General features: G+C 39.3%; 1 protein-coding gene across 5 annotated transcripts; it reads left to right on the forward strand.

The window, feature by feature from the left end:
- Nucleotide 1: 1 nt before the first annotated feature.
- On the forward strand, nt 2-21,532 carry CFAP57 (cilia and flagella associated protein 57). 5 transcript variants are annotated; one of them, XM_072041705.1, is made up of 22 exons: nt 2-158; nt 238-557; nt 1,862-2,145; nt 2,318-2,501; nt 3,324-3,476; nt 4,200-4,339; nt 5,055-5,220; nt 5,598-5,711; nt 6,181-6,393; nt 7,018-7,191; nt 7,389-7,550; nt 8,026-8,181; nt 10,297-10,390; nt 11,265-11,455; nt 12,506-12,679; nt 13,462-13,620; nt 14,008-14,151; nt 15,268-15,384; nt 15,845-15,999; nt 16,080-16,245; nt 20,090-20,216; nt 20,491-21,532. In XM_072041705.1, the coding sequence occupies exons 1-22, from the start codon at nt 2-4 to the stop codon at nt 20,700-20,702; spliced, it is 3,762 nt and encodes a 1,253-aa protein (XP_071897806.1). In that variant the 3' UTR covers nt 20,703-21,532. The 5 variants fall into 5 exon arrangements, with proteins under 5 accessions (XP_071897806.1, XP_027318541.2, XP_071897805.1 ...); XM_027462740.3 differs by having other exon boundaries at nt 15,845-15,979; nt 16,102-16,245; XM_072041704.1 differs by lacking the exon at nt 20,491-21,532 and adding an exon at nt 17,180-17,293 and having other exon boundaries at nt 20,090-20,187.
- Nucleotides 21,533-22,219: the final 687 nt, after the last annotated feature.

Here is a 22,219-nt window from a genome sequence, read left to right on the forward strand (position 1 = left end):
CATGGCGGCCGCGGTGGCGGAGCCCGTCGCCGTCTTCGGCTGCCGGCCGGGGGTGGGCGGTGGCGTCTGCTTCGTGGGCGAGCGGGAGGTGCTGCACGCCGCCGGCACGGGCTGCGCCCGGCTGCACACCGAGCACGGGCAGCAGGCCTTCTTCCCAGGTGGCCCCGCTCCCCGTCCCCATGCCCGGTGCCGGTGCCGGTGCCCGCCGCGCCGTGCTGACCGCTCTCCTCCCCGCAGGCCGCGAGAAGAGCCGGGGCGTGCAGGCGCTGGCCGTCAGCCCCGACCGGCGGTTCCTGGCCGTGTCCGAGACGGCGGCGGAGCAGCCGGTGCTGACGGTGTACGAGCTGGCGGCGGGGCAGCCGCCGCGGAGGAGGAGAGCGCTGACGGCCGCCGAGCTCCCGGCGCGGGAGGCGCCCGTGTCCCTCGCCTTCTCCCCCGACTGCCGGGGCCTGGCGGCCGCCACCGGCCCCCCCGAGGTGCTGCTGGCCTTCTGGCTGTGGGACAAGCGGCGGCTGCTGGCGACCGTGCGCCTGCAGGCCCCGGGCGGCGGCTGCCAGGTAACGGCACCGCGGGTGGGACAGCGCCCTGAGAGCCAGCTGCCGAGGGAGGCTTCCGATGGGTAACCCATCAGCTGAATGTGGCCCTAAAACCGTGCTGCTCGGGGATGGCAGTGCCCGAAAAGAGCCCAGCCCAAAGGACAAGTGCAGCCGATGTTTTCCTGTGGCATCTGTGCAGGGCAAGGGAGAGAGGAGGGGGCTCTGCAAACTCTACACGGTTTCTGTCGCCTTTCTCGGTATCTCATATTGGCCCCTCTCAGCAGCAGCACGCAGCTAAATGAGATTTTGCTTTGACTTACGGACATTGTCGTGTCCTTACATCACAGGAGACCTATGGTCTGTGGCCAGCATAGTTGGCCAATGCAGGTGCAACGTGTCCATTGTGTCCCCGCAGAAACACTCATGAAATACAGTAGCTACACTAAGTAGGCTTAACACACATCTTGGGAGCTCTCGGTGTGGTTGGGCACCTTTTTCTTCCCGCAGTCTATTCTATCAGATCAGAGGAGTATCTCAGAAAGAGCGGCTGGGAGCAGGATGATGCCACTCAAACAGTTCCTGCATCCTGCTTAGGTTGCCCTGTTTGAGTATCTTTCTTGCAGGGAGGTAAGAGGCTTTCATTACGTGGGTTGATTGGACCCTAGCTGCTATTTTTTTCTGGGGTACAGCTGCAAGCAGAGGTGGGGTGACTGGCTTCAAGAGCTCAGCACATGAAGAGAGAAGTGTGAAGATGACCTCTGTCTAAGGCCCTATTAAGAATGAAAAACAGGTCTAACTACCCCTGCTGTTCTTCTTGGGTACTGAGGTGGTTATTCCACTGTTTTCATCCAGACATACCTAATTCTACAAACTAAAATGCATGAATAAGGTTTGCCTTTCCCTTAAGTTCTTCCTCACCCTTAAGAATGGATGGTCTCACTTTTCAGGTAGCTGGCTATCTGAAAAACTTGCTGATCTGTAGTAAAGATGTATTTTTGCCTTTGTTGTGTGATTCTGAAGGGAAGAGACAACTTCCATATTACATTGTGATTCAAATGGCTTCTTAGCTTAATAGAATCATAGGATCCATAATATGGTGTAAAATTGATATACACAGTTCTGAAAGGGGGAAAATATAAAATATATAGTTAGGATTTTTTTACTTTCTTCTGTATTCCTGTATGTTTCTGTAAGCCTTTTTCCCTCATTTTATTTCCTGCATCTAGAACCTTTCTAGAACTTGGCTTTTTTTTTTTTTTTTTCCTTGTAAGTTCTGAAAGTGAACATAGCTATGTGAAGTAATTTCTCTCTCCTTTGTTCCATAGGTGAGCTTTAGTCCTCAAGACAATGCACGTATTTGTATCACTGGAAATGGCTTTTTTAAACTTTTCAAATACAGTGAGGGAACTTTGAAGCAGATGAATTTACAAAAGGGAAAGCCACAAAACTACTTGTGCCATGCCTGGCTGTCTGAGGAAGAAGTTGTATGTGGTACTGACACAGGCAAGCTTATGTTGTTTGAAAATGGAGAGCTGTGCTGGCAGACAAGTATAGAGTACAGAAAACCACCCAAAAAAGAAGGTAGCACAACAACACAAGAATATGAGAGGTAAATCTTTGCAGAATTACTGGTAGGTTCATACTTGTGCATGAAGATTAGTTGCAGGCCATTCACTTTCTTCTTGTCCTGTTTATGAATGTGTTATATTTTTGTTGCTGACGAGAAACATTTTTGTTTTGCCTTTTCTATACTTAAGTCTTTATTCATTTACTTCTTGCAGATATTCTGAAGTCTCTTGTGAACTGGCTTCTGAAGATAATGGTTCACAACAGGATCCTGTGCCTCAAATATCTGCAGTTGCAGCCTATTCTAAAGGCTTTGCATGTTCATGTAGCCCAGGAGTTGTTCTTCTGTTTGAGAAAACTGAGGAAAAGGAAGTCTACAAGGAGAGTCAAGAAATCTGGGTAGGGGGATTGCTTTACTAAACAATTATGCAGCAGAGATCCACTCTGAAAGGTGGGAGGGTTGCTTCTGAGTCAGTTATTAATAATTTTAAATGCATCTTTAAAACACGTTATAAGCATTGGCTAAGTGTCCTGGTGAGGTAGAAAGTCAGGGATTTGCCAGAGGTCATGCTGAAAGTCAGTGACAGCCTTTTGCAAGGCAGCTCTGCATGTTCTACATGTTAAGTATGCTTTCAGGTTGCTAAAGTTCAGGAGACCTTTAAGAAACTTGTATTTATGGAGACTTGGGAGCTAAGAAATAGTCTGCATCAGTTCTGAAAACTTTTTTTTGCTTTTTTTTCTGCTTTTTTTGGCGGGGGGTAGGGGGGCTGCTTTTTTTCCCCAAGGCAAAGCTTTTTTTTTTTTTTTTTCCTTCAGATATTCAGTATAGATTGAGACAATGCATTTTTAAGTAATCTAGTAAGATTTCTAACCGTTCTATAAGAAGCAGTTTGCACTGACTTCCTGTGGTCCCAGGATAAGAACATTTAACTCTGGTGATCTGGTCAAACCTTTAAGATTCCTGCTGAAATGTCCTTTGATGCTTTTTTCAGCTTCATTGTTGTAGGTACAGTTATGTTATCTTGAACGCTGTTCCCTGCCTGGCAGAACTTGTGTTCTGTTTGCTATCCAAGTTCTCTTACTGAGAGAACTCCTGGTCTTACATTGTATATAAGTATGTATGTACTTATTAGGGTGGCATTGCAGCAGAAGCATGTGTGTATGTGTACACATATGCCTACTGGAATGTGGAATATCCCATAGGGTACTTTTCTTGTGCAGGTTCCTCAAGACCTGTTCACCACTGTGCCAAAGCAGTCACGTGGCCAGGATATTACATGTATATGCTTCAGCCCCTCTGAGGAAACAATGGTTGTTAATACAAATAAAAGTCAGCTTTACATATTTACTATGCCCTCCACAGATCTTCTGAAGGTGAGCGCAACCTTTCCACATTCCACAACCAGCATGCCCAGTAAGGGCTGTATAGTAATGGCACAGGCTATTCAGTGTCACTTTCTGTGATGTGTTCTCATGCAATCTGTTAGCTAGAGTCTGAACCCTTAAACCTCATGATATGAAGTGCTCTGCACGCTTCTCTAAGGGCTCTATTTCAGCAGCATTTCAACTTGTATGGGGCTAAATACCTAACCTGTGTACAGCAATACAAAAAATATTTACATGAAAGGGTTTTGTAGTTATGGGACCTTTTTCTACATGTAGCCTAAACAGTTGTTGCTGCATTTCCAGCATGTAACAGCTAACATCCTGATTAATTTGCTTATCATTCAGCACTTGAATACTTCTAAATATCTGGCTGACCATAACGTCTTAACTGTGTTCTTGGTGGTCCGGTTCTATTTATTTATCTAACTTGTACTTCTCTCGGTACCTACAATTATGTTGTGCTCTCTGTAGTGCATGAGAACTATGGTGCCTGCATCTTCCCTGCATCACTTCTCTTGATTATTAATTATAAAGCTGAAGCTGATCCTACCTCTTCTGTGTTTGTAGGTCTATGTTCAGACTGGTGCAGTGACAGGGTTAAGTAGCTTCCTCAAATCAGCTGTACACAAAGAGCTATGATAGATTTCTTACCTGACTTACTGCCTGCAGTGAAATACTTGATATTTTTTGAATGTTCTCATTTGTTCTCAGGAGCAATCAAGTCATTTTGCATATCTGCATTTTCCATTACATTCTGCTTCGATCACGGGGCTGGACATCTGTATTCGGAGACCCATTGTTGCTACTTGTTCCCTGGACAGATCTGTTCGCATCTGGAATTACAAGACAAAGTAAAGAGTTGCTTTTGTTTGTTACTATCTCCTGCTTTTTTGTATTTTGTACTGAGCAGGCGACAGCACAATCTCATATGAATGACAGTGTTCCACTAAAATTCTTGTGTGGTGTGGGATACAAATGGCCTTACTGACATGATTTGGTCAATGTATATATGCAGTGCCTATAAAAACAGTGTCGATAGAATCCATAGCCTTTTCTATTAAGCCAAATTTGTGTTTAACTTCTCATGTGTTTTGGAAAAAGAATCTTGAGGAACGTTTCATTCAGCTTGAGATCAGTTGTCCTTAAGACTACAGACAATAAACTTAAGATATTGTTGTCCCATCTCCTGCTTCATGGCTGTAGTTCTGAAGCAAAATGAATCCAACTTTTAAGGTTCAGTGGGGGCGAGGGGAAGGAAAACAAATCTTAGAGGACACATTTGTGCAGGTTTTCAAACAGAGCTTCACCTACCTTCTTTGTTGTATTACAGTAAGAAAGGATTTGCTGCTGCACTCCCCACCTTTTCTGTGAACCAGAAAGTTCATATTTGCCCTTGTTCCTGTAAAACCTGTGATCATTACTTAACCAAATACTTACAGATTTCCTCAAGGATAAGGCAAAGTCAGATTGTACCTGCAGTTGCATCTGCTGGGCCAGATGTTGTCTTGTCAGGTGTGCAAAGGGATTTTGTACTGTTCTATACTGCTCAGTGGTTTTGTCTTTCAGCACTTTGGAGCTGTATAAGGAATTTCAGGAGGAGGCACACGCAGTATCACTTCACCCCACTGGCCTTTTCTGTTTGGTTGGGTTTTCTGACAAACTACGATTTCTAAGTCTACTATATGAGGACATGCATGTTATCAAGGAGTTTGCTGTGAGAAGGTGTGAAGAGGTAAGGAATGATGCAAGAATGAAACTGGGGAGTTACAGGGAGCAGAGGGGTGAAAAAAAATGACAGAAGATAGCATCCTGTCTGTTAGATCCTAGTAGGAGTTAGGATATCAAAGCAGAGAGAAAAGGTTTCTGACTACTGGAAAAGGAGCCCAGGGAACCATGTGTAGCTGTGGGCTTGGGAACCCCTGAAGGGGTCATTTCAGAAATGTTAGAGGATTGGATTTTACAGGGGAAAGCACCAACTAAGAAAGTGGTAAGAGGCTGATTATGCTCCTTACGTAGCATTCAGGTGTTACATGATGTCATTGGAATTCAATGCATGAATTTTTATATCCACTGCATCTACAGTAACGGTTGGCTATATTCTTTTTGTAGTGCTCATTCAGTAATGGAGGCCATCTTTTTGCTGCAGCTAATGGAAATGTGATTCAAATTTATTCCAGCATCACCTTTGAGAATACTAATAATCTAAAAGGACACAGCGGGAAGGTCAGTAAACAAATCCTGAACAGTACAACTCATTAAAGCGTGGACTAGTTCATAAGATGCATTTTGAAAAGGTGAAGTACAACCTGTGACACAAAAATTAGAACAAGGAATACAAAAGTCAATTTCACTACTTAGTGTATGTGTTCACTACATACATCTAGAGAGTCAGTCCTTAAGTTAAATGAGAATGATTTGCAGATAGCTGAACTAGAGGAAATATCCCAACAGTAAATTATAAAAATAAAATGTACTGCTTATTACAGAAATGAGCTTTTTCTGTTAGTGTGGCCATGAGGTAATTTGTATTGATTCTTTTTGAATGCTGAAATGGAATTATCTGAAATGTACCTAAGCTACGTAAGTAAAACTTAGAAATGTGGTTCCAAAGTTGTCGTGGTTTTACCAGTAAAATGACTCTCTACTGTATAATTTGCACATTGGGGTCCTTGGTTTGTTTTGCTTTTGCCAGATACGTGCAGTAAAATGGAGTGCAGATGATGCAAAATTTGTCTCCTGTGACACACACGGTGCTGTGTATGAGTGGAATTTATCGACAGGTAAAAGGGAGACGGAGTGTGTGCTCAGGTCCTGCATCTACAGCAGCATTTCTCTTTCTTCTGATGCCAAAATCATCTTTGCTGTTGGATCAGACCAAACTCTCAAAGAAATTTCAGAGTCTTCGGTGAGCTAACATGTGCTCTGGATGTTAACTAAGTTCTCTGGGGAGGGTGCTAGTGCTTAGGTTTTCTTATCTGTTTGGTAAGTAGAAATCAGTGATTTTTTGATAGCTGCAGTATTTAGTGACACTTTTCTTGTGTTCTTATGTCCTTTATCCTGAAACCTGAGATTCTGTTGTAGTTTTGCATCTTTATAACCTTACTTGGATTTACCCAGAAATCTTCTAACCCCACTAATGTACTAACTTTACAATATGGTATCGACTGTTTTGCTGAAATATCAGGGTATTGTATCTACCTCTGTAGGCTACATGCATATATATATATTTTAAATCCAGAACAATATTAAATTGTACATGGTAAACGTTACATTTTTCAGAAGAGATTGATTTATGGAACTTGGCTTAAAATTTTAAGAGTGCACATGTGCATAAAGCTTAATACTAATTACTGTTAATGTTTGTTTGTTTTTCTATAGGCATGTAGATTCTTTAAACTGCTTAATTTGCTGCAGGCAGTGATATGACAATTGCTCATGTAATAAGTAATCAAATAATTTGGGGGAACTTAATGTAACGTGGTGTTTTTCTGTGTGTTTTGGTTGTTTTGTTTTTTGTTACTCTTTTTAGATCCAACATGAAGTGCCTGCTTTTGATGTTGACTATACTGCAGTAGCTGTTTCTCATTCCAAGAACATGGTATTTGTTGGTACATCTCTGGGGACAATTCGAGCTATGAAGTACCCCTTGCCTTTGCGCAGGGATTTCAATGAGTATCAGGCCCATGCAGGTGCTGTTACAAAGGTAACATGGAATACATTCTTTTCCCTACTGTGCCAGTTGCACGTCTCATTTAGCGTTGATTGTCCTTCCCATTTCATAGCATAATACGTTAAAACTAAGTCTGAGCCTGCATGTGGATAATGGAGATTAGAGCATTCACAGAAGTCCTGTCTTTAGAAATAAAAGTCTCGACTATTTTACTTTCTCTTTCTTCTAAGATGTCTGTAACGAATGATGACCAGTTTTTGCTGACTGCCTCAGAGGATGGCTCTATATTGATCTGGAAGGTGTATGACAAGGAAGGTGGGGTACTGAAACGGGAAAAGGAAGTGGAATATGCTGAGGAAGTGCTGATCATGAGATCAGATATAGAAGAGAAGGTAGGAGGAGCAACCTGTGCATATGAACCATAGAATTCCTGGTCTACAGCTTATGAATTACATTTTCAAGATTTTTGTGACTAGCAATGCCTATTTGTCTAGGAGGGTTTTCATGACTTTCTTCATAAGAAGAGGCTACAGCAAGTAGCTGCAGCTGCTTGTTAATATGCAAACAGTGTTGTATTTGCAGCAAATGCAGATAAAAGTTTAGGCTTTTCTCTAATACTTCACCCAATCACTTGTGAACAGTTTTAATGTGGTGAAAAAGTCAGGAACTGCATTTTATAAACCATCTTGTAAAATAAGAAAGGAATTTTACTTCTGGAACTTCTTGGTCTGTCTTGCTGAAAATTCTCTGCAAAGGCTGTCTTTTTCATAAATATGTGCATATAGATAAAACATCCTTAATAAGTTGTTGCTAGGGGTAAATAATCTCTCTGTTAAAAGAAATATTTTCTCATCCATGTCCTAACAGAGTCAAGCAATGCTAGACCTGCAGATTCGTGTGAAAGAGCTACAGACAGAAAATGATTACCAGTTACGTCTCAAGGACATGAACTATAATGAAAAAATGAAGGAATTAAAAGACATTTTCACTAAGGAATTAGGCTCCCTTAAAACGAAACACCAGGTATGATTTATAATGCAGTGCCAAATACCAAGAAATCTTTCCCTTTTTGTGTTAAATTCAAACTTGCATTAAATATGTATGAATGCCATAAGGCATCTGAAAAGTGAAATATTCCTTTCCAATAAAGATGTTCTTGATATCTGTAAAGCATGAACATATCTTATAGGTGCTGAGGGGAAGCAACAGATCTCCCAGGTAGCCTGGGAGAAAACAGTTTCAGCAGTTTCTGCAGTAAGTGCTGCCTAAGACCAGGGATCAGTAAGCTATATCACCCTTGAGTAGAAATGGGACTGTGCTTTAAAACCTCCATCAAGTGCAAGTTGCACCTGCTGCGGGATCCAAAAATTGTTCTTAATGCCTTCTTCTTTATGCTTTGGCTGCTTAGCATTTTTGAGAATACTCAGTGATGTGTCTTGTATGCTTTTTGAAAACAGGAGTAAAATATATTCCCTGGATTTCTCCTGTTCATGTACTTACTGATTTCTCTGTGGTCATGCTCCTGAAAGGCAAAAGCCATAAGAATTATTCCCAGTGTCTTATTTATCTGTGTCCACTAATTCTATTCTGTCCATCTGTCTGGTGTACACACCAACTTTATGATTTATTGCATTTGTATTATTTTGGGATATTTCTGTACCCTTTTTAAAGTTAGAATGCAAGTGATACAATAGCAATTTCACTGTCAGATGGCTTGAAGTGAGAGATTGTCCACCGTATATCACATGATTCAATTCTGTCATTCGTATGTTCTTTTCAATATTTTTAATGAATAGTATTCTGTCCTGGTGGTTTGTCAGCACTTATTTGGTTGAGTTTTATATAGCCATTTCAAACAGTATTTTGACTCCACATAAAAAAGGATTCCAGAGTGAAAGCTTGCTAAGTTACTAATTAATTCTATTATTTTTATTGTCTTTTCATTTTCAAGTGCTCCTTTTATATCTTTCTTGTCTTTTGGTTCTGCAGATAGTCTGACAGGTTTCTACTTCTTTTTTTTTTTTTTTTTTTTGAGAAATTTAATTATTCGTTTTAATGTTTTCAGGTTGATCCTTAGGCTCTTTGGTGTTTCTGGTGGGTTTTGGTGGTTTTTGTGTGTTTTTTGTTGTTTTTTTTTACTATTACTTATTTATTTATTTATTTAACTAACCAGAGCTTTAACCTTTCTGTTTTTTCTCATTTTTGTACAGCTTGACCTTTCAGAAGAAAACCTTTTCACTTCTTATAGATTCCTGTACCTGTGTTTTACCTGTGCCAGTTTTATTCTGCTGTTCTTCAGGTCTTTTCGTAGGTAGTGCTTGGCTATAGTTTCACTAATCTCAGCTACACTGAAACTTTTTATGGCTTGGTAATTATAAGCTTGCAAGCAAATGCCTTTGAAAGTGAATAAAAGTTCTAGGCAGGGAAGTTGTACTTCCTGTATGAGTATCAGTATGTGTTAAGATTAAACGGAATGACAGATTTAGGCAAGTTTGGGGCTAGCCTTTCTAGTTTTTGTAACCAGTAGGCAAAGAAAGTATTTCTGTTTATGCAAGACCCATACAGTAGTTATGAAGGTCAAAAAGTTGTATGCATGGCAGTTCTCTCCAGATTTTCTGGGAAATTTCTCACCCATCTTCTTTTTTCCAATTCTTATTGCTTTTTTAGATTAAGTCGCTTGTAGTGGTAGTAGAACATTCCAAGAAAATGGTGTTCAAGCCTCAGTTTGAATGACAGTGTTTTAGGATTGCAAAGTTGCTCCAAGAGAGAAAGGAAGTAGCTTGAATTTTGTTACCTTGACAGCAATTTGCAGAATTGCAAATTCTCCTCAAACAGACACACTCAAAGAAGTGGAGGTTTTTGTGGCTTATAAACTTTTCTTGTTAAATTAGGGTTATACAATGCCTTGTATTGTGTGAAGTCCATTTGCTACTTTCCTTTAGTTTTGTAATTTGTTGTGGTGACTTAATCTCTGAGAAAACTCATTTTTGTAATGCCTGTTATCTGCCCTTTTTGGTGAGAGATTTCAAACATAAATCTGTTGTGTATGTGTTCCCCATCATGGGCAAGAACTCAAAGAATTAGGACACTGCTTTTCCTAATTTAGAATTAAAATTTATTTTTCTTATTCTTTACCAGATTTTGCAGGCAGAAAAAGAAAAACAGGAGCTGCAACACCAGTCTCAACTGTCTGAGCTGATGAATAAACAGGCCAAGGAGATGCAAGACCTAGGTTAGATGTTAAATGTTTATAACTAGAATGTGAAGGAATTGCATTAGATTGCTAGCAACTAACGTGATGGGAAGAGATTACTAGAGTGCAAAGCACAAGGAAAAAAATGCATGTATGTCATACAGTTATCACAAACCAAATATTTGTCTTAACAGCATGCACAAGCAAGAGAATGTGCATGTGGGCACTGTATCTTTTATGTTCTGTTCCTGAGATTATTTATACTATAGCTCATTGTACAATAATAGTGATACCATACAGTTCAGCAAACAGGCTAATTAATGTACAGGGTGCACAACATGGAAATACCTGAACCCCCGATTCTTAAGATAAAGCAAATACTGCAAATTAGTACCAAAACTCAAGTCCACCCATAAGAGAGGCCTCTGTAGCAGTTGTACTTTTACAGTTCTGTCATTGTTGACATTCTCAAGAGAATGCTTAGAGTGGCTATTATTCATTTACTGTTATGGCAAACTAGGAAATTTTGGTGCAGGTTTTGGACTTGTTCAAGCTGGAACAGAACTTTTTTTTTTTTTTTCTGTTGCAGTGAGCAGGGATACAATGGAATATTCAGAAACAAAACTGAGAAGGGTGAATGACAGCTTTGTAATGGGCATTATTAGTGAAGCGATAAGTAAAAGGAAGAGCAGGAAACCCAAGAGATGGTTTTCTGATGTAGAATTTTGTATGGCCACAGAGCCTAAAACCCCTGTATATCTGATGAAGAAAGTGATGAGGTGCTTCTAGTATAACTTATTGCAACCAGCTGCCAAAAAGACAGTAGAAAATAAGACATTGATAACCGCAAAAGGATAGGATACACCTCTCTTTTCTATTAGTTTTATCAGTTCCATATGTTTCCTGTTACCAGAATCTGAAAGTAATCAGAAACTCTTAATGGAAAATGAGAAATACCAGGAGCTGCAAGTAAAATCCCAGAGGATGCAGGAGGAATATGAGAAACAACTGCACAATCTGGAGGAAAGCAAAAGCAGGACTGTGGAGGAGCTAACAGTGTATTATGAGGAAAAACTTAATGAGAAAACTGTTCTGTTGGAAGAGGTAGGAAACTTGATTGACAGCTTGAATTATTGACTATGTTTATTTCAAACTGTGATGAAATGTTCCCTAGAGGAAGGAAGGTTGGCTCCCTTCATGCAAATCCTAATCTGCCTGTAACCTTGGGGAAATATGTCGACAAGTAGAATAGTAATGAGGAAAATCCCAGCTGAGTTACCAGCTTTTTCTGGGCTTCATACATTCCCAAAGTAACCTGTGAAGGAGAATATCCTTGGGCATTCTATTTGCCTCTTTCTCCTATATCTAAGAATTCCTGTTTAATGTGTGTTAGATGATACACTTAACGACAGTTGGAGAAAGATTCAATCACCTTGTTCTAATGAAGAGATAGCATATCTAAAATAGTGAATTTTGTGACAGATCAATTCCTATTTGCTGAAATCACCGCCGACACTGAGTCCCTGGGGTTCCTGTCCCCATAATTTGGGGAATACCCTGAGTACTTAAAAAATTCCTGCACATTGAGGTCAAAGACTTGGCCAGATAGGGTAGCCAGATAACCGATGCTCATACATCTAGTACCAATAAATTCCATCAACATTACCGATTGCAGCCCTATATTGCAACACCAATATGGAAAGAATGAGAGGAAAGAACATGAGAAGGGAGTGATAAAGAGACCAATGGAAAACTTAGTGTTTATTGGTTATTAATGTTATTAATTAATGTTTGTTGGTTATTAACGCATCAGAAACAGCAACTTAAAAAGGTTTTTTGAAGTGTTTCTCATGTTTGCATTTGCTTCTGCCTGGACAATTTTGCTGATTTGAGCTAGATTTCAGATAATTATTTTTTCTAATACTGTAGTGGTCTTAAGACTTGGATGCTTTCAGTTAAGATTTTTTTGTATCTGTCTTAAGTTTTTAAAGTGATTTTAATCCCTTAAGAAATTGTTAGCTTAAATGATATTGTTGTTGAAGAATCCACTAAATATAGGCCCTCCCAGGAGAAGGACCGTTACAGATCAAGAATTATCCTCTTTATTGATCTCTTACTTTTGTGTTCTCTAATATTTACTTCTCCTAACTGCAGGCAGAGGAGGATATAAGGCAGCAGCTTCAAGCACATGAAGAAATTAGGAAACAGATTGAAGAAGATGAAGACCAAGAAATTCTAGATATCAAAATCAAGTATGAGAAGCGACTTGTAGAAGAGAAAGAATCAAATCTGCAACTGAAGGGAGAAATAGGAGTCATGAATAAAAGGGTATCTCTTATTCTGTGATAGGATCACACCTGTAACATGGAGACCTATAGCCAAGTATTGAACATGATTAATGGCATGTTAAGGCCTAATAATATTTAGTCTGTAAATATTTGGCATTTCATATGAGAATATTCGTCCCTTTTTATATCAGTTTGAATATTTCAGGGTATTTGTGAAGAAGTGTTCTGATTGTGTTGTTGATACAGTTATAGACAGATGTGTGTGTGTTATTTTTAGTACACTTTTTGTATCTTATGTAGTTTGAAATCATAAATAATAATATTATCCATCCTATAGTGGGAAAGAAATGAACCTTTTTATTTTTCCAAGATCCAATGTACTACTACATTAGAAAAATACTTCTACTGCGTCATTTAATGCAATACACTTTGTGTTTTGTACACATCATCATTTTTTATCGTTCTTACTCCTTGAGTTTTTAAGGAGGCATAAAACCTTTTAGCTCTGTTACTAGCTGGGCATTACATTTGCCTAAGGATGTTCGATGGGCATTTTTTCTTTAAGTTTATTCAGTATCTATTTTGGAGGCGTAGAGGTTCTCTACCTTCCCACAGTCTTTTATCATGGTATTGCCTTAAGTTCTGATGTCTTTTAGACACCAGCACATTAAATGCTCTTCTCGAAGTGATATCTAAATCCTGTACTGTCTTAATTTGATAACCTTTATCCTACACTGTCTTCAAAGTAACTTAGAAAGTATGGTAGTTAAGTGGAGCACAGCTCCTGAAGATTTTTAAACTCTTACCTGTTTGCCTCTCTAGTTGAGCAGCCTACAGAAAGAGCTCAAGGAACGAAACAATGACATTGAGGAAATGAAACTGGAACAGCAGAAGCTGCAAGATGTAATTAAGTCACTGGAAAAGGACATTGTGGCGCTGAAGACAGAAATTGAAGAGAGAGCTAACACTATCCAGGACAAGGTGAGAAACTGGACAAGTGGCTGATATCAAAGTCACCCTCCCTTAAGTTAATACAAGTATTTATTTTGACAGTATTGTGTTAATATCACATGACTGGAAGCTCAATTTTAATTTGAAGAATTTGCAGTCTTTAGTTTGAGTCCTCAGTGTTTTACTGACATTCTAAGCTTTTGGGAGCTCAAGTGTTGAGTTTCTCACCCCCCATTCTGGGATGTTTAGAATTACGCATTATCTCTGCATTATTTGTCCCCTTCATACTCACCCAGTCTGTGTGAAGCCTAGTTTTCCATTAGATCTATGACTACGGTTTTGGCCTCTGCCATGTTTGTACATCGTCTGTTTGAGAGTGCTGTGGCTGATTCATAACTCTTTACACATTTCTCCCAGGAGAAGCATATAAATGACCTGAAAAAGAAAAATCAGGAACTGGAAAAGTTCAAGTTTGTACTCGACCACAGAATAGAGCAGTGTAAGAAGCAAATAGAATCACGTGAAAATGACATCGAAAAGATGAATGAGCAGATCCATGAGGTGGGTAACACTGTCATTTGGCCTCTGCTGCTAAACCCTTTGGCTGAATACAGAGATGACCAGGCAAGTCCCTTGGAGGTTGACCTTTTTGTTCCTTAACTTCTTTCAAGGATACACAGCATTGATTCAGTATCTTTACAGCTAATAAAAATATCTATACACAATACTTGCTATTTATTTTTGTGTCACATTTTACCAATGATCAATACAATTACTTAAGCTCCTCTTTCAGTATTTTATTCTAGACTTTGAGTAATACAATTTTTGTTTAAAAATATATCTCATGCTTGTGTAGTTGTCCTGCATGTACCCTGCAGAGTTTGCAAGACATTGCCTTTACTGATGTGGAGGAAGAGAGAGTGAACTTCTCTTACAAAGTAACAGATTTATGCAAACATAACCCAATTTAGGAATTAGGTTCAACACCTAATCCATGGAAATTTTCCATGTGTTCATAATTAGCTTGCAGCAAATTTTTTTGAGGCAACTTATCCATAATAGGATCTCACTGTGATTTCTCAATAGCTAATCAGTGACCTGTTAGTTTTCATAAGTCTGTTTATTCAGAATGAAAGCCTTTTAAATAACTAATGAACATTTCATATGCATGTCAGACTATCATGATGAAAGCCTTAGCCTCTTCTCTGGTCACCATCTCACGTCAGTAAATGCTGAAGCATTAGTGCTTTTTTCCCCTGTATTCTACATATGTCATCACAGCTTTTCATTCGTTTCTTTTCAGTTTATCAGTTGGTTCTTATCGTTGTACTTGATTTTTCCTGTATTTACTATTAATTTATAGCACACCCATTTTTATTCAGGTGGAACAGTACAGCTTCAGTCCAAGTCAAGGAAATGAAGAGGCATCACAACACTTAAATACCTATAACTCAAACTGGGATTGAATAGGCTAGGCATTTTTTTGCGCGTTTTCTCTGTACTCTGGCAGAGGGCACTGTTGTTCCAAAATCGTCTTGGTTCATGTTGTATGTAATTCTACCTGAAGAGGGATCTACTCCCTCAAGTCTGTGTTTCTTGTCTCTGGTTCTCCTGTTGTGTGTTGTTTTTCTCATAATGTCTTCTCTTAATCTTGATTTCCCCCCTGCTTCCTTTCAGATGGAGGGGGAACTGGAACGATTCCAGAAGGAGAGCACACATTTGAAACTGAACATCACACAACTGCAGCAGAAACTAAAGGCAACTGATCACAGCATGCACAGAGAGAGGCAGAAGGTATGAGGTAGCAGTCCACAGGTCCTGCACAATGAAACAGGGGGGATGAAACACTGCAGAAGCATTAATCTGAGCAAAGAGGTCCTTCAGGGATACTGTGTACAAGGACCAGGGAACAGGAGATTCTCTGGTTAAGTGGGAACAGTGACAGAAAACTTCCAAATCTGAAACCAGATTAGCTACATGTATTTGATACTAAAAAAGTTTCTCGTTTGTTGGTTTTCCCGGGTTTAACAGAGCAGTGAGGCAGAAGCCTGAGTCAGTGCCCTATCAGTTGTGTTTTTTTGTTTGTTTGTTTGTTTTGATTTTAATGAAGTATTTTAAAACAGTAAAGGAAAGTAAAAGTATATGAGAGCTTTTACCTGTTCTGCTAGACTTTCTAGAAGATTGCATGTGAGAGAGTGCTCTGATGAGCCAAATAAGAATGTATCTACATTAAATGTTAACTGTATTCTTGCAGAAACAAAATATGGAAGCTTTGATCAAACGGTTTAAAATGGATCTTCATAATTGTGTGGGCTTCATTCAGGATTACAAAAAACTGAAGTATGGGATCCGTGAACTCTACACCAAGTATGTGCAGCAATTGGACATGGTGAGTTACCTTCTCACATGGTGAGTTGCCTTTGCCTTCTCCTTGCAGATGAATTTATGTGGCAGTATATTGAGGCAAAATTATGTGGTAGCATATTGAGGCAAAACTTTGTGCCCTCTCAGGTGGAGACTGAAGAGGTAGATGTAGATTTGCAGAAGGAGTACACAAGACAACGAGAGTATCTTGAGAGGAATTTGGCAGCTTTAAAAAAGAAGGTGGTGAAGGATCAGGAAGTCCATCAAGCTGCTTATGTGCGCATCATGCAGGTAACAAGCTTTTTCCTTATGTTAAGGGAGGTAAGAATGAAGCAGTTGCACAGAATAGACTTCAGTCACCATACTGCTATAATATGTTAGGACTTTGAAACAGTTTTGATTTGCTTCCTTGCCAGAAATGCCTAAGGCTTTCAAGAGTTTCTATTCCAGGGTAATATTCATTGAGCTCTAGTGCTCAACAGTCTTCTGGACAGAAAGAGCAAGATCTCTGAAGCCAGAAAACGATGCTGTGTGTGGATGCTTTCCTTTGTCTGCCACTTCCCAATGTTAGAGGAGATAGGGATCTCTGCTGCCTGGATTTATTTTTTTAAGCCATTGATTGGCTTATTTTATTTTGAGGGGCATTTAGAATTGCCATCATAGTCAATTTGCACCTGAGTACCAAGTTGCGCTTGCTGTGTGGTGGTGTTTAGGAAGTAATTTTGGAGGAAGAGAAGATTGGCTTTCTTTGGCCGCATAGCCCCATGCCTACTGGTCTGAATTCAGAAGAACTTTCTGCTGCTCACATCCATGTTTTCCAAGGAAGTTCAGAAACAAATGATAAATAAGCCTATTTGTACCAAGACCTCTCAGAATATTTGTTCTTTACAAGGCAGGATAAACTTGTGACTGCTGAGGCCAAAGACCTGATTTGTTTTCATCTGGAATGAGAGGATCTAAAGGCCCACAACCAACATCCTGGGAGGACAGCACTTGTACAGTCTCTTCTTGCCCTGGTCTCCCTTTGCTCAGTCAGCATTTCCTTTTCCCCTCACTAGCTCTTTCTTCATTGTTAGCTTATTATGCTTCCTCAGGATCTCTAGACCTCAGTCCTCTCCTAAATCATCTGTCCTTTGTTATGTATTCATAGTGTTCCTTCAGGCCCAGGCAGCAGTGATCTTCTTTGGCCTTGATTTAATTTTTTTTTATTCCTTCTGTGAATTAGATGCTTCCTTTTCACACAAAACGAGATGGCTTCAGAAAAGAAACTGAAGAATTTCCTTTCTGGAATAGGGTGACAGATGGTGCTCATAATGATAATACTTGATGTCTTGGACCGGTAAGCTTAACGTGAAATGATGATTAAAAATGAATTAATAAAACATCTGGAAGATGAAGATATCAAAGGTTCTAACCAGCCTAGTTTCTTCAAAGAAAAAGTAGTTCTCTGAAGTCTAGTAGATTAATGAGACTTTACAGCCAGGAGGAATTATCATGGTCTTCCAGTCCATCACAGGAGGCTTTTAAGACTAGTTTAGACAAACTTCTGTCAAGGCTTGCTTTGAACAAGTAAATGACATTTTGATGGCCTTCTAGCTCTTTATTTCTGTAATTCCTTAGTTGTGCTTACATTTTCAGAGCTGTGCATTTCTCTTTGAGTGACTGTTCATAGATACATTCCGTTAGTGACTGCTGCAACAGATGATTAGAAATGTCAAGATAATTTTAATTATTCTTACCAATTGACAAGTTGCTTGTTGTTGGACTGTTAGCTTTCCCTCTAGCCTCTGTATTTGTAATGACGTCTTTGGTCATGTGGATATGTAAGAACAGACATACTGAACAATCTCGAAGTAAGACTGCTTGAACTGAAGCATGCATAGGATGATCTTTTCTATGATGTGTCATACTGTTCTCTGACAGTCAGCACTGTAAGGACGTAGGAGATTGTAGATTGCATCCTGACATGATCTGCAGTTGTTCCTGGTGTCCTCATCCTCTATGCATTTGATCAGTTTCTTTTCTGAACTATTTTTCACATTTCCACATCATCCTATGACAATAAGTTTTGCAGTGAACATTTTTTTTAATCCGTTGCATGATCATTTCATTGCAGTGCAAGCTTACTGTCAGAATGCAAAGACTGAGTTAAAGGCTAATCTCTCTGTATAGCATGCCTCTTCAGAAGAATATTATCAGCATCAGCCAGCAGTCTTTTTAGCGCCCAGCAAACCAAACATTTCTACATAGCCCAGATTACCTCATACAGAATACTATGCATTATGCTAATAGGACAAAAGTACGATCTTCAATAGATAACAGCATTCAGCCACTTGGAGTGAATTTATGAACTTATTCATGACAAAGTGCACCTTAACAGAAATAGCATGACATAACCCTGAAAGCTGTTCACCAGAAAATTTCTGTGATTGATTCTCTGAAGTTATCCTATTCAGGATCAAGCTCTGGCATAAACGTATAGCAGCTAAATTTCATCGGTGTTTAAAGAGTTGAATTAAACAAGTCAGAGTCTACAAAATACTATATTTTCAGAGCAGTCTGCATTGGGTCACTAGCTCATGCTGCATTTAGAGTCCAACACAACCAGTGCAAGACCAACTGTTCCTGCCCAACAACTTCAAACCTTAACATGCTCCACAATCTGCCTCTGCATCATTGATTTTCAGATGAAGGGAAACTATAGCATAGTTGGTATACATGTGTTCATTTGAGCTGTTAAGAATCTTGCCAGATACATGCACCTTGAGTTATTGCTGCCAGCTTGAACTCCTTGAATGCATCTGCATACAGCAAACTGTGGTACTTTGTTACTAACCAGTCCTGAGTTGTCTGTTTCTACTGCACTGACTCTTGTGTGATACTAATATGTCTAATATATCATAAGGAACCAAATCACATGCTTTCCATATATCTCTCATGGCAACATAGTTTTCTTTATCAACTAAAATTACCATCTAATCAAAAAGATTCAAGATTTGAAAATATCTTTTCAATATTGAAATATCAGTAATCCTTGTTTGTATCACCTGCTGTTTAGCTGTGTTTCCTGTTGTATTGAGACTGTTATTAAAAGTGTACCTTTTGGCCACCTATCTTTCACAAATATTGCTGTTTATAGTGAAGTTCCAGGAGCTGAAATGGTGCTGTTTTCCAAAACTTCTGAAAAACCATTACAGATAACTGAAATCACTAATGCTTTTCATACTAGCTGTTGATGTGATTTCACTGTCAAATGAACAGAAGCACATATACAATTTCACTCCTCTTGAATTAGAAAATAAATATTTAGCTAGTGATTCTCCTGTTTATGAGTCATGAGCAACAATTTTATCATCCTTCACTAGTATTAGCCCATATTGTTAATCCTGAGGCCTTTAAACCTGTTAATACAGTGAGTACAGGAGAACCATATTGCATTCATGTGTACTATCACAACACCTTCAGCAAGATTCTTTGTGGTATGCTGTTAAAAAATTAGAGCTGAACTTTTACAGGTTGAAAACTGATTAAAAAAAGAACAAAAGTTGAATACATGGCCAACTTTTCCTCATAACATAATGTTAACAGTAGGTGTCTCAAGTCTACATCCGCTTTATATATTTCTTAATAATGTGGAAGGGGTGTTGCAAAGTGATGTCAGTCATAACTAATGAAAAAGTCTTTGAAGAACTACAAGGAGATACGGATCATTTAAGTGAACAGGCACATGGTGGCAAGTGAAAAGCAAAATAATTCACCCTGGAGGGAGGAATGGGATTTCTTCACATTAATTCTGGATTAATTGGATCAATCCCAGAACAGCACCTGAGCTTCCCTGTTGAATTGTCAGAGAAGATGATGTCTTAAAGTGAAGCTGCAGTCAGAAAAGCAAAACAAAAATTAGCTTATTGAGGTAATGTGATTAGAATAGTCATGTTTTGTATCAGATGTACTGTTGCTTTTATCTGAAATGCATAAAGTTCTGACTGCTCTAGTTCCACAAGCATATAGTATGTTCTGCTTCTTATTCTGATCCTACGCTCTCCAGTGTCCTTCCGAAGGAAATGAGGATACATATTGCTGAGCTATCGAGATAGTCCTGTACTTTTCTTTATAAAGCACATTGTTTTTGCAGGAAAATGTAAGTCTGATTAAGGAAATTAATGACTTGCGGCAAGAACTGAAGGCGGCCTATACCCAGGTACATGACCTCCAGTCAACACTAAGGTTAACCAAGAAGAAGCAAGCAATTCAAGACCCAGGTGAATAGTGCTTCTTGTGTTTCCATATTGTCAGGGCTCATTCCAGAAGCCCTCTTTGTCCCTAGTGAGCAATTCTGTTACTGCCCTTGTATTGAAGCAGCTTGTCTTGCCTGATGGCACCTGTTATATTGTAACATTCTGGTGAATACTGCAAAATCTTACTATTTGGCTTTACTCCTTCAGTTCTGAAAGATGCTTATTCCTTCCTTGTTCCAAAGAACTGTAAGCTAGGCCTTTGTTTCTATGCTCTTTGTTCTCTGTTTTTATCTTTTAGCTCCCTCCAGTGAACTGCTGTCCAGCCCAGCTGTGCTGAGGTTGAATGCACAGAAGGAAAATGAGAAAATCATAGAAATGCAGCAGCTGGAAATTCAATACCTACGAGACCAAATCAAGGAGAAGGGGCAAAGCCTTGCAGGTCAGCCTCTGTTGGATGGAATGTTTCCTAAGCTGAATCTGGAAAGAAGCCACAAGACACAGCAACAGTGACCTGGCTCAAGGACACTTTATGTTATTATATTCTCCTGGCAACATAAGAAATACAACAGCATAGATTAGACTTCCGTGACCATATACTCTTCCACTAGAAGCATTTGTGCAGCACACATTGCTGAGGACACAAGGCATCAGTCTTACTCCCCTCCTCCTTTCCTGTAAACTGTCCTTTCCTCTCATTTAAGCACGCATGTTCTGAAGTCTTTCTGCCAAGGAGTCAAGATAAAAAATAAATATATTTGTGTTAGTGCAAAATTGATCTTTGTGCCTTCATAATTGGGCAGGTATACACTTGAAAGATATGTGTCCTCATGTGTCTTGAAAAATATGTCCTAGTTCAGGACTGCTGGTAACTCTGTAAACATTTCTACTAGAATTCTAATTGTATTGTGCTACAAAAATCACCACCAACCTTCTGTTTTCCAGTATTTTGTATATCCATACAAAGGGCTGCCTGTATTTAGACAGGAATAATGTCTCTTATTCCAAGGAAGCGTCCGGTCCCTGACTAAAAATCAGTCACACCGTAAAGGCAACCTTTACCTAGTGGTCGAGCACACTTGAACTGGAGCCCTTCTTTAAGCCTCTGCCTCATGTCTTTGGATGTGTTGTCTCCTCTGTTAAAATCATTTCATCAGGACAAAAACATTGCCCAGTTTCAGACTCCAAAATCTCCCATAAAGACCAAATCTTATGTCATACCTCACCTATAACTTAGATAATTTCACCTTTGTTTTGTCTATTTTCCAACATCTGTAACTGCTTTAGTTCTTTTTTTTTTCAGTGAAATTATTCTTAATAAAACACTTTTGAAAATACTGATACATAGAAAATAAACAAGGAGTCATTTCTCTAATCATTAGGGAAAAAGTAAATTTTTCATCCTTTGTTGTCAGCACATGGATACATGCCTGCCTCACTGAAGAATTCTGTGCATGCTTCAGAAATTTTTAGCTACTGATTGAGCATGGGAGCTATATCATGTTATAACAGCCACTACATTATTGTTTCTGTTTTTTATCCTGAAGTATAGAGAAGTGACAAGAGCTTTCTAAATGCTACTAGTATTATTACACTGAAGATCAAGGTGCCAAGGCTGGATAACATGTAACCTGTGTTAATATTTGGGATGCTAGACAATTCCAGGCTAACTCCATGGTAAAACAGATGGTTCCATGACCACCTATGACCTAGGAGACTTCAGCTGAGTGCCTTGTCCTTGAATGTTGAATAAAGCTTCCTTAGTCTTACTTCTTTCATTTTGTAGCTTTAACCTGTGTGAAGTGTAAGTTTTACGGGAACAGAAGGAAGAAGTTATGATGGAATTGGTCTCTTAACATGCTAGCTTAATACCCTTTCTTCCTCCCTCCCCCCCCAATATAATCATCTTGATACTTCCTGTACAGAAAGAGGATGTAATTAATGTAATTAGCAAATATTTTAGAAACTAGTTCCCTCTTAAATTTTCAGAACACACCCATATAATTTGCTAGACTCCCATGTGGTATAAT

Source organism: Anas platyrhynchos, chromosome 8 (assembly GCF_047663525.1).
Source record: "Anas platyrhynchos isolate ZD024472 breed Pekin duck chromosome 8, IASCAAS_PekinDuck_T2T, whole genome shotgun sequence".
Classification (NCBI taxonomy): domain Eukaryota; kingdom Metazoa; phylum Chordata; class Aves; order Anseriformes; family Anatidae; genus Anas; species Anas platyrhynchos.

What these genes read in the sequence shown, in the direction of transcription:
- CFAP57 (XM_072041705.1), top strand. Translation starts at nt 2, where the DNA reads ATGGCGGCCGCGGTGGCGGAGCCCGTCGCCGTCTTCGGCTGCCGGCCG. An exon ending in AAGAAATTTCAGAGTCTTCG is followed by an intron (nt 6,394 to 7,017) that starts GTGAGCTAACAT and finishes TACTCTTTTTAG; the next exon opens with ATCCAACATGAAGTGCCTGC. An exon ending in CTTATGTGCGCATCATGCAG is followed by an intron (nt 16,246 to 20,089) that starts GTAACAAGCTTT and finishes TTGTTTTTGCAG; the next exon opens with GAAAATGTAAGTCTGATTAA.